The sequence below is a fragment of the Solea solea genome, chromosome 10, assembly GCF_958295425.1.
Source record: "Solea solea chromosome 10, fSolSol10.1, whole genome shotgun sequence".
Classification (NCBI taxonomy): Eukaryota; Metazoa; Chordata; class Actinopteri; order Pleuronectiformes; family Soleidae; genus Solea; species Solea solea.
Genome location: NC_081143.1, coordinates 8,406,507 through 8,417,735, shown reverse-complemented (window position 1 = coordinate 8,417,735; position 11,229 = coordinate 8,406,507). Strand labels below are relative to the sequence as shown.

General features: G+C 36.6%; 1 protein-coding gene across 4 annotated transcripts in view; it reads right to left on the bottom strand.

Annotated features, from left to right (window-relative positions):
- Nucleotides 1-306: 306 nt before the first annotated feature.
- radil (Ras association and DIL domains) overlaps nucleotides 307-11,229 on the bottom strand; it is a 43,542-nt gene continuing 32,619 nt past the window's right edge. For 3 of the 4 annotated variants that reach the window (XM_058640294.1, XM_058640295.1, XM_058640298.1), the window contains 3 exons: nucleotides 4,251-4,390; nucleotides 2,945-3,084; nucleotides 307-2,668 (listed from right to left, as the gene is read on the bottom strand). In XM_058640294.1, the coding sequence (XP_058496277.1) occupies nucleotides 2,569-2,668; nucleotides 2,945-3,084; nucleotides 4,251-4,390 (380 nt within the window). In that variant the 3' untranslated portion in view covers nucleotides 307-2,568. The remainder of the gene's footprint in view (nucleotides 2,669-2,944; nucleotides 3,085-4,250; nucleotides 4,391-11,229) is intronic. The other variant, XM_058640297.1, reaches the window with a different exon arrangement.

Here is an 11,229-nt window from a genome sequence, read left to right as displayed (position 1 = left end):
TCTGCTAAATGAAAACGCTATTTAGAAGGTATTTTCTCATTTTTGGAAAAAAAATAAATATTTTGCTATATGTAAAAACAGCTGTCATCAATAAGTAAACATTCTGGAAATAGAGAGAAGTGTATGTATTTTTAAATGTTCCCTTTTTTTGTGATTTGTTAAATTGTGTAGCACAAATTAAAATTCCTTATTGACGTAAATATTCCTTATTCTCTTGATTACGTTCGACGTGATAAAAAAAAAAAGCAGTCCTGTGGGCCACATGGGTGGTGCAGTGGTTAGTACTCTTGTCTGTGCAGCAAGAAGACCTGGGTTCACGACCAGGTCTTACGGTATTACTGCGAAATATGCTTTTTCTCCACAGTCCAAGAACATGCAGATTTGGGAATTAGGCAAATTGGACACTCTAAAATGATGATGGACTATCTTTTTACTGGGATTGGCACCAGCAACCCCCCATGACCCTCATGTGGAGGATAAAGCGGTTAGAAGATGAATGAATGAAATGAAATGAAGTCCAGGGTACGGTTCCACTCTGTCTGTGTTGCAGTCACACTTTTACAGTTTCAAAGCAGAAAAGTACAATTGTCCAACACTGTTTATTATCAAGTAGCATCATTTTTAACAGTATAAATAATGACCAGAGAAGAACAGACATGTATGAGGCCAACAAACCTTGGAAATGTCACTGCAAAGGACCGGAATCGGAACTTGAGAGTAAAACAAGACTGATGTTGACGTGTGTGTAATAATTAAGAAATTAAAACTAGTTCAACAGACATTGTAACAACACAAAACCACAAAGAGTGTCTTCACATTAGTGTTGGAAAGGAGTAAAAGTGGCAAATTTGGGAAAGCAAATCCTTTGGTCGTAAAAGCTCTGGGTGCTGAACAGACTAAACGACCATTAACTCATTTTAGAATATTCAGCAGTTATACTGAAAATAACCCGTCATGTTTTTTGCTGCAAATAACGCTCTGCTGCAAAATGTCCACAAGAGTTTTGAAAGTGGATCACAGCTCACAATGTGATACCTCTGGGGATCACTACAGATCTGGGATGAGACACTGAGGCTTGTACCTAAAACCTTCAATTCAGAACGGCTGTTCTAATGTTCTGGATCAGTACAATGTTTTTCTTGCCTAGATTTTTAGATTTTCCTCTTGGAGACGATGTGGAGTAGACATTTCCCTGAGTTTGCCAGTGTTAAATGTTAAAATATGAGGAACACAGCAGGAAAATATCAAAAACATTCAGACGAGGCCGAGGGGTTGGTGTCTGGGTTGAGCACGGAGGAGGTGAGACACCTTAGGTCGCTGCGGTGTTCTGGTGTGGACTCACTGGAAATTTGATTTGGGAGCTGGCAAGAAAATGTCTGGAGCATCATTTCAGGGAAATGTCTGGACTTCAGTGCAACCTTAGATTTGTGGCACCACCTGTATATATACTGTGTGTATTTATATATGTGTATATATCTATATGTATACACATATATGTATATATACATATGAAATAATCTCTGTTACTCTGGATAATCTTCAGACATTCTTCATTGGAACCATTTACTATAATAAGAAATAGCCCCCTCTGAAAACTGCAGTTCAGTGAATGGGTGTTTCCAGGAAAGACAGCATCTGCATCATTTCATACATGCTCTTTTGTAAACCCTTGAACAATCTGTGGATGTTCTACAGCTGCGCTAATTGTCGTTAAAACAAATGATTCCACTTTTGAAAAATGACACAACACTTAAGGTGGATCCCTCTCACCTGAAAATACTCCTCATCAGTAGATATCAGTATTCACTGAGCAATACAGTTCTGAAAAAAGTTCAACAAGTACATTTGTAGATGACCGAGTGTTAAATATTTACAGTTATTTACACGTCTTAACCAGATACATACATAATGTAGTCACAAAAAAAGGGGTGGGTTTATACACATCGGGACTGTGCAGCTGGTTCTTAATTCAAGTCCCACAGCAGCTGCACGGCTGTTTGTTTTCTTCTTTGAGTGGAGGTCAAAGTTCATCTGAGCTGTACATTGACACGTTTGTGAGTTTTCCTCCTCTGTTAGTGCAAGAGTCAACATTCATACGTAATGTTTCAAACGGCTTTATAAAACACTCCACTCTTATAAAGCACCGGGTAAGACTGATGTCGTCGCCATGGTTTCAGGAGTCCACTTGTGTGACAGCTGGGAAACTGTTGTACCATGCTACTTAACACCTGAAATATTATACGACACTAAACCCAATGTGCACTCATGCTCCAACAGCCCAGTGGTGAATTAGACATGTGAAAATTTGACTGTGCTTTTCAACCGCTGTCACACAGACAGGAGTGTCTCACAGGAGTGAGACAGGTCTGGAAGTCATGGTGTGGAGTGATGATGGAGTGCTACCTCCAGTTCGATTGCTTGGCTTTGTGCTGACAGTAGTTTTCACATTCATATTTCATGCCGCGTATGTGTAAGCGTGGAGGATTCGCCGTGTCTGTGTCCCTTCGCTGTCCTACCTCTCCTGTAGTGTGTGTGTGTGTGTGTTTCTGAGTGGGGCAGTGGACGTGGTCAGCAGGAGGACGCGCTGATCTTCTCTGAGACCTCGGGGTCAGACTTGGCGACCAGGAAGCGAAGTCGACCTCCTCCCAGACGAATCAGATCCACCGCGCTGCACGGAGAACATAGGAGGAAGCAGACGGGGGGGGGGGGGAGAAAGAGTCTTGTTACATGAAGCTCAGCAGAGACAGAGACAGAGACAGAGACGGGATGAAGGGGCATCACTGTCTGAGCCTCGCGCCAATAAATCAAGTGAATTGATTCACCTAAGAGGGTGAAGGCAATGGGTACAGTCATTGTGGGACCGCTCACTCTGTCTTTCGTGTCAGCATCAACCACCTGTATCATAAATCTCTGACAGGCAGCACAACAGGAACACGGTCTGTACCTCTGGTAGTCCGCACCGATCAGACTCGTCCCGTTCACGGCCAGGATGCGGTCTCCGATCCTCAGTCTGCCGTCGGAGGCAGCAGGTCCGTCAGGGATCAGGGTCCGGATATAAATGCCTGGAGCGTTGAGTGGAGTGTGCTGCGGGAGGGACGAGTGTTAGTGTGAGCAGTATGAACACTACACTACAGTACTACATGAGTGTAGTGTAAGGTTGACTTAGTAATCTGTGTTTAATGTGTGAATAACTCCTGTGAATCATCGATGAGTGGATGATAGTGTATAAAGTCAAATCTTTTAGAAAATGATATACTTACTTGTACATGTACAGTATGTCAACAATGTGTTAAGTGCACCTAATAATATCTGTTAAAGGAACTATATGTAAGACATTTTATAACATTAAGACAGAAAACACCATAGAGACTGATATATATATATATATAAAAAAAAAATTTGTTTTGCTGTGTTGCACCACACGCTGCCACCCAGCCAATAATGCAGCGTGTCACAGTTGAACACATGGGATGTCGGCAGAGACATGCCTTACAACACTGAACATGAAAGCCCCGGTGCTCGTCTCAAAAATGTCTCAACTATAAAAGAAAAAGCAGGATCTGCAGTGGAGATTTAATTTAATTCTATACGACTGAAAGAGGAGAAGTTGACGACAGACTTTTCTCCAGGACCAGAAAAAAAAATCGGGAATTACAGCCATGATTACCTAAGGCCATCCCTCCCTCTTTCTTTCACTTATTATCTGTGGATATTAATGGTTTATTGCCAGGAACATATTTACCTGGGGAAAAGAATTCCAGGTAATCTTTCGTGCCGTCTGGTGTGCAAAGACCTTTAGAATGATGCATACTTTCACCTCAGTGTCTCCAACAGTCTCTAACACCAGAAAAACTTGCTAGATTTGTCACTTTTTTGAAAAAGAGTCACTTGACTGTAAAATGTGGTCTTCAGGTTGAGGTTTTTCAAAATCCCGGGTAAATGAGAAAAGTTCCTGCAGTGACATAGGAGCTGATTGTTTTGTCATTTCCTCTCATCATATGACAATTCTCCCCTTTCACTCTTAATCTCCACCTGTTAATTAACCACATAGATTCAATATCTATAAATGAAACATGTAATGTTGGAGGAAGTGTGTATGTGTATAAACACAGTGGAACGCCACGTATGAGTGCAGCTACTTGTTTCTTTATTTTTGGAAAATCTGGCAATGTTTTCATGTAATTTTCACCATAAGAATGTGAAGAATCAGGCTTAGATATCAATGTTTGAATGAAACTCTGGTTACTCACCAGGCCGTCTATGAGTCCCATGCCCAGTCCGTAGGGTCCCTTGTCCAGTTCCACTACAAACACCACACACAAGTCATCAGGGAGGGGAGGGGCGCCAGGGGAGGATACAGGGAAAGGAAACTCACACCCACTAATACACCCTGCAGAAGACACGGACACCCAAAATCCACAGACACCCACACACAAACACACACACACAGGGTCTTGCTATGGGGTTGTACAAGAGACGCACACAGATACTGAGACACATGCAAAGGAGCATCCTATATCAAAACGTGCGGTTTGATCGGGAATCGTGAGTAACCATGGCAACAAAAATCCCAAAAAACTGTCACAAGACTTGGGACATTTCTCCCCGAACTCAAAGTTTTGATATCTATTAAAACATGCAGTTTTCTCTGTTTCTCAGAGGTTTTGAAGAGGGACAGGTGCATGCGTGAAAGGACTATGGGGGCCGGGAGTCTTGTGAGTCTCTCTGCATTGAATTGTTATTGTTCCACCCAAAAGTTTGGCGCGTAACTCTTCCCACAGTTTTGAGAAAACCCCCAAACATCCTGTATCAAAACCCTAACCCTGTGGTTTGATCGGGAATGGCGTGCTATTCCTTTTTAAGCGTTTCGAGCAACCAATGGCACCAAAAATTGCAAAGACTGCGAATACTTTCCACATGGAGCCTCACAGTGTTGTCATACTTTAACGTAGAGACGTGGTTAAAACTTTAAACAGACTTTTCTCACTTAACTGAAATGTTTGATACATGGCTTGATACATACAGGTTTTTTCAACGAGTTTAAGTTTTATTTTTTTTGGCCATTTTCAGATTTTATAATGCAACTTGGTGTTTTAAAGGATGGTTCCACTAAAAAAGTTGTCCAAAATGTCATAGTTTAGTTTGTAGTCCAAAATTTAAAAAAATGTCATAGTTTAGTATGTCGTCCAAAATGTTGACAAAAATGTCATAGTTTAGTATGTCGTCAAAAAAATCACCAAAAAGTCATAGTTCAGTATGTTGTCCAAAATCTGACAAAAATGTCATAGTTTTGTATGTCGTCCAAAATCTGACAAAAATTTCATAGTTTAGTATGTCGTCCAAAATTTTGACAAAAATGTCATAGTTTAGTATGTCGTCCAAAATGTCATAGTTTAATGTCGTCCAAAAAGTAACCAAAATGTCATAGTTTAATATGTCATCCAAAAAGTAACCAAAATGTCATATGTCGTCCAAAATTTGACAAAAATGCCATAGTTTAGTATGTCGTCTAAAATGTGATAAAATGTCATAGTTTAGTATATCGTCTAACTATGACATTTTAGTGACTTTTTGGCCAACATACTAAACTATGCTTTTGGACCACATACTATACTAAGACTTTTTTGACCGATTTTGGACGACATACTATACTATGACTTTTTTGACCGATTTTGGACAACATACTATACTATGACTTTTTGACCTATTTTGGACAACATACTATACTATGACTTTTTTGAACGATTTTGGACGACATACTATACAATGACTTTTTTGACTGATTTTGGACAACATACTATACTATGACTTTTTGGTCTCATTTTGGATGACATACTATACTATGACTTTTTTGTCAAAATTTTAACGACATACTATACTATGACTTTTTTAACGATTTTGGACGACATACTATACTATTACTTTTTGGTCTCATTTCGGACAACATACTATACTATGACTTTTTTAACTGACTTTGGACGAAATACTATACAATGACTTTTTTGACTGATTTTGGACGACATACTATACTATGGCTTTTTTGATTGATTTCGGACGACATACTATGACTTTTTTGACTGATTTCGGACAACATACTATACTATGACTTTTTTAACGATTTTGGACGACATACTATACTATGACTTTTTTAACGATTTTGGACGACATACTATACTATGACTTTTTGGTCTCATTTTGGCCGACATACTATACTATGACTTTCTTGAAAAATTTTGGACGACATACTATACTATGACTTTTTGGTCTCATTTTGGACGACATACTATACTATGACTTTTTTGAAAAATTTTGGACGACATACTATACTATGACTTTTTGGTCTCATTTTGGACGACATACTATACTATGACTTTTTTGACTGATTTTGGACGACATACTATACTATGACTTTTTGACCTATTTTGGACAACATGCTATACTATGACTTTTTGGTCTCATTTTGGACAACATACTATACTATGACTTTTTTGACTGATTTCGGACGACATACTATACTATGACTTTTTTGACAGATTTTGGGCGACATACTATACTATGACTTTTTTATTAAAATTTGGATGACATACTACACTATGACTTTTTGGTCTCATTTTGGACGACATACTATACTATGACTTTTTTGACTGATTTTGGACGACATACTATACTATGACTTTTTTGACCGATTTTGGACGACATACTATACTATGACTTTTTTGACTGATTTTGGACAACATACTATACTATGACTTTTTAGTCTCATTTTGGACGACATACTATACTATGACTTTTTGGTCTCATTTTGGACGACATACTATACTATGACTTTTTGTTCTCATTTTGGACAACATACTATACTATGACTTTTTTAACTGACTTTGGACGAAATACTATATTATGACTTTTTTGACTGATTTTGGACGACATACTATAATATGACTTTTTGAAAGATTTTGGACGACATACTATACTATGACTTTTTTTACCTATTTTGGACGACATACTATACTATGACTTTTTGTACCTATTTTGGACGACATACTATACTATGACTTTTTGAAAGATTTTGGACGACATACTATACTATGACTTTTTTTACCTATTTTGGACGACATACTATACTATGACTTTTTTTACCTATTTTGGACGACATACTATACTATGACTTTTTGGTCTCATTTTGGACGACATACTATACTATGACTTTTTGGTCTCATTTTGGACGACATACTATACTATGACTTTTTTGACCTATTTTGGACGACATACTATACTATGACTTTTTGACCTATTTTGGACGACATACTATACTATGACTTTTTTGACCGATTTTGGACGACATACTATACTATGACTTTTTGACCTATTTTGGACGACATACTATACTATGACTTTTTGGTCTCATTTTGGACGACATACTATACTATGACTTTTTTGACTGATTTCGGACGACATACTATACTATGACTTTTTTGACCTATTTTGGACAACATACTATACTATGACTTTTTGACCTATTTTGGACAACATACTATACTATGACTTTTTGACCTATTTTGGACAACATACTATACTATGACTTTTTTGACTGATTTCGGACGACATACTATACTATGACTTTTTTGACCGATTTTGGACGACATACTATACGATGACTTTTTTATTAACATTTGGACGACATACTATATACTATGACTTTTTTGAACGATTTTGCTAGACATTCTATACTATGACTTTTTGGTCTCATTTTGGACGACATACTATACTATGACTTTTTTGTCTCATTTTGGACGACATACTATACTATGACTTTTTTGACCGATTTTGGACGACATACTATACTATGACTTTTTGACCTATTTTGGACAACATACTATACTATGACTTTTTGGTCTCATTTTGGACAACATACTATACTATGACTTTTTTGACAGATTTTGGACGACATACTATACTATGACTTTTTTATAAAAATTTGGACGACATACTACACTATGACTTTTTGGTCTCATTTTGGACGACATACTATACTATGACTTTTTTGACTGATTTTGGACGACATACTATACTATGACTTTTTTGACCGATTTTGGACGACATACTATACTATGACTTTTTAGTCTCATTTTGGACGACATACTATAATATGACTTTTTGGTCTCATTTTGGACGACATACTATACTATGACTTTTTTGTCAAAATTTGGACGACATACTATACTATGACTTTTTGTCCTATTTTGGACAACATACTATACTTTGACTTTTTGGTCTCATTTTGGACGACATACTATACTACACTTTTTTGACTGATTTCGGACGACATACTATACTATGACTTTTTTGACAGATTTTGGACGGCATACTCACTAAGACTTTTTTGAACGATTTTGCACGACACACTATACTATGACTTTTTTGAACGATTTTGCACGACATACTTTACTATGTCTTTGTGACCTATTTTGGACAACATACAATACTATGACTTTTTGGTCTCATTTTGGACAACATACTATACTATGACTTTTTGACTGATTTCGGATGACATACTATACATGACTTTTTTGACAGATTTTGGACGACATACTATACTATGACTTTTTTATCAAAATTTGGACGACATACTATATACTATGACTTTTTTGAACGATTTTGCACGACATACTATACTATGACTTTTTTGTCAAAATTTGGACGACATACTATACTATGACTTTTTTGACCGATTTTGGACAACATACTATCGTACGACTTTTCGACCGATTTTGGACGACATACTATACAATGACTTTTTTGATTGATTTTAGACAACATACTATAGATCAATAGGTTGCATTTTCAAGTCCTGTCAGGGTCAAAATTCAAAATTCTAACAAGACTCTGTTACACATAGCGGAAGTGCTCACTGACAAAACGTCAATATGTAGGACAAAGTTGCTTTGGACAACATACTATGACAGAATTGTTCCAGGTGGGACTTGAACACACAATCCCTGATTTACGAGACCAGTGTCTTGTCAATTACACCACTGGGGATAATCTATCCTGACACATCTTGTTGTTATCTTATTTTGGACGACATACTATACTATGACTTATTTGAATGATTTTGGACGACATAATATACTATGACTTTTTTGTCAAAATTTGGACGACATACTATACTATGACTTTTTGACCTATTTTGGACAACATACTATACTACGACTTTTTTGAACAATTTTGGACGACATACTTTACTATGACTTTTGTGACCTATTTTGGACGACATACTATACTATCACTTTTTTGACCGATTTTGGACGACATACTATACTATGACTTTTTTGACCGATTTTGGACTACATACTATACACTGACGTTTTTGAACGATTATGGATGACATACTATACTATGACTTTTTTGACCGATTTTGGACGGCATACTATACTATGACTCTTTTGACCTATTTTGGACAACATACTATACTATGACTTTTTGACCTATTTTGGACAACATACAATACTATGACTTTTTGGTCTCATTTTGGACAACATACTATACTATGACTTTTTGGTCTAATTTGGACGACATACTATACTATGACTTTTTTGACAGATTTTGGACGACATACTATACTATGACTTTTTTATCAAAATTTGGACGACATACTATACTATGACTTTTTTGTCAAAATTTGGACGACATACTATACTATGACTTTTTTGACCGATTTTGGACAACATACTATCGTACGACTTTTCGACCGATTTTGGACGACATACTATACAATGACTTTTTTGATTGATTTTAGACGACATACTACAGATCAATAGGTTGCATTTTCAAGTCCTGTCAGGGTCAAAATTCAAAATTCTAACAAGACTCTGTTACACATAGCGGAAGTGCTCACTGACAAAACGTCAATCTGTAGGACAAAGTTGCTTTGGACAACTTACTATGACAGAATTGTTCCAGGTGGGACTTGAACACAAAATCCCTGATTTACGAGACCAGTGTCTTGTCAATTACACCACTGGGGATAATATATCCTGACCCATCTTGTTGTTATCTTATTTTGGACGACATACTATACTATGACTTTTTTGAATGATTTTGGACGACATAATATACTATGACTTTTTTGTCAAAATTTGGACGACATACTATACTATGACTTTTTTGAACAATTTTAGACGACATACTATACTATGACTTTTGACCTATTTTGGACAACATACTATACTATGACTTTTTTGAACCATTTTGGACGACATACTTTACTATGACTTTTGTGAACCATTTTGGACGACATACTATACTATGACTTTTTTGACCGATTTTGGACGACATACTATACTATGACTTTTTTGACCGATTTTGGACTACATACTATACACTGACGTTTTTGAACGATTATGGATGACATACTATACTATGACTTTTTTGACCGATTTTGGACGGCATACTATACTATGACTCTTTTGACCTATTTTGGACAACATACTATACTATGACTTTTTGACCTATTTTGGACAACATACAATACTATGACTTTTTGGTCTCATTTTGGACAACATACTATACTATGACTTTTTGGTCTAATTTGGACGACATACTATACTATGACTTTTTTGACAGATTTTGGACGACATACTATACTATGACTTTTTTATCAAAATTTGGACGACATACTATACTATGACTTTTTTGTCAAAATTTGGACGACATACTATACTATGACTTTTTTGACCGATTTTGGACAACATACTATCGTACGACTTTTCGACCGATTTTGGACGACATACTATACAATGACTTTTTTGATTGATTTTAGACGACATACTACAGATCAATAGGTTGCATTTTCAAGTCCTGTCAGGGTCAAAATTCAAAATTCTAACAAGACTCTGTTACACATAGCGGAAGTGCTCACTGACAAAACGTCAATCTGTAGGACAAAGTTGCTTTGGACAACATACTATGACAGAATTGTTCCAGGTGGGACTTGAACACAAAATCCCTGATTTACGAGACCAGTGTCTTGTCAATTACACCACTGGGGATAATATATCCTGACCCATCTTGTTGTTATCTTATTTTGGACGACATACTATACTATGACTTTTTTGAATGATTTTGGACGACATAATATACTATGACTTTTTTGTCAAAATTTGGACGACATACTATACTATGACTTTTTGACCTATTTTGGACAACATACTATACTACGACTTTTTTGAA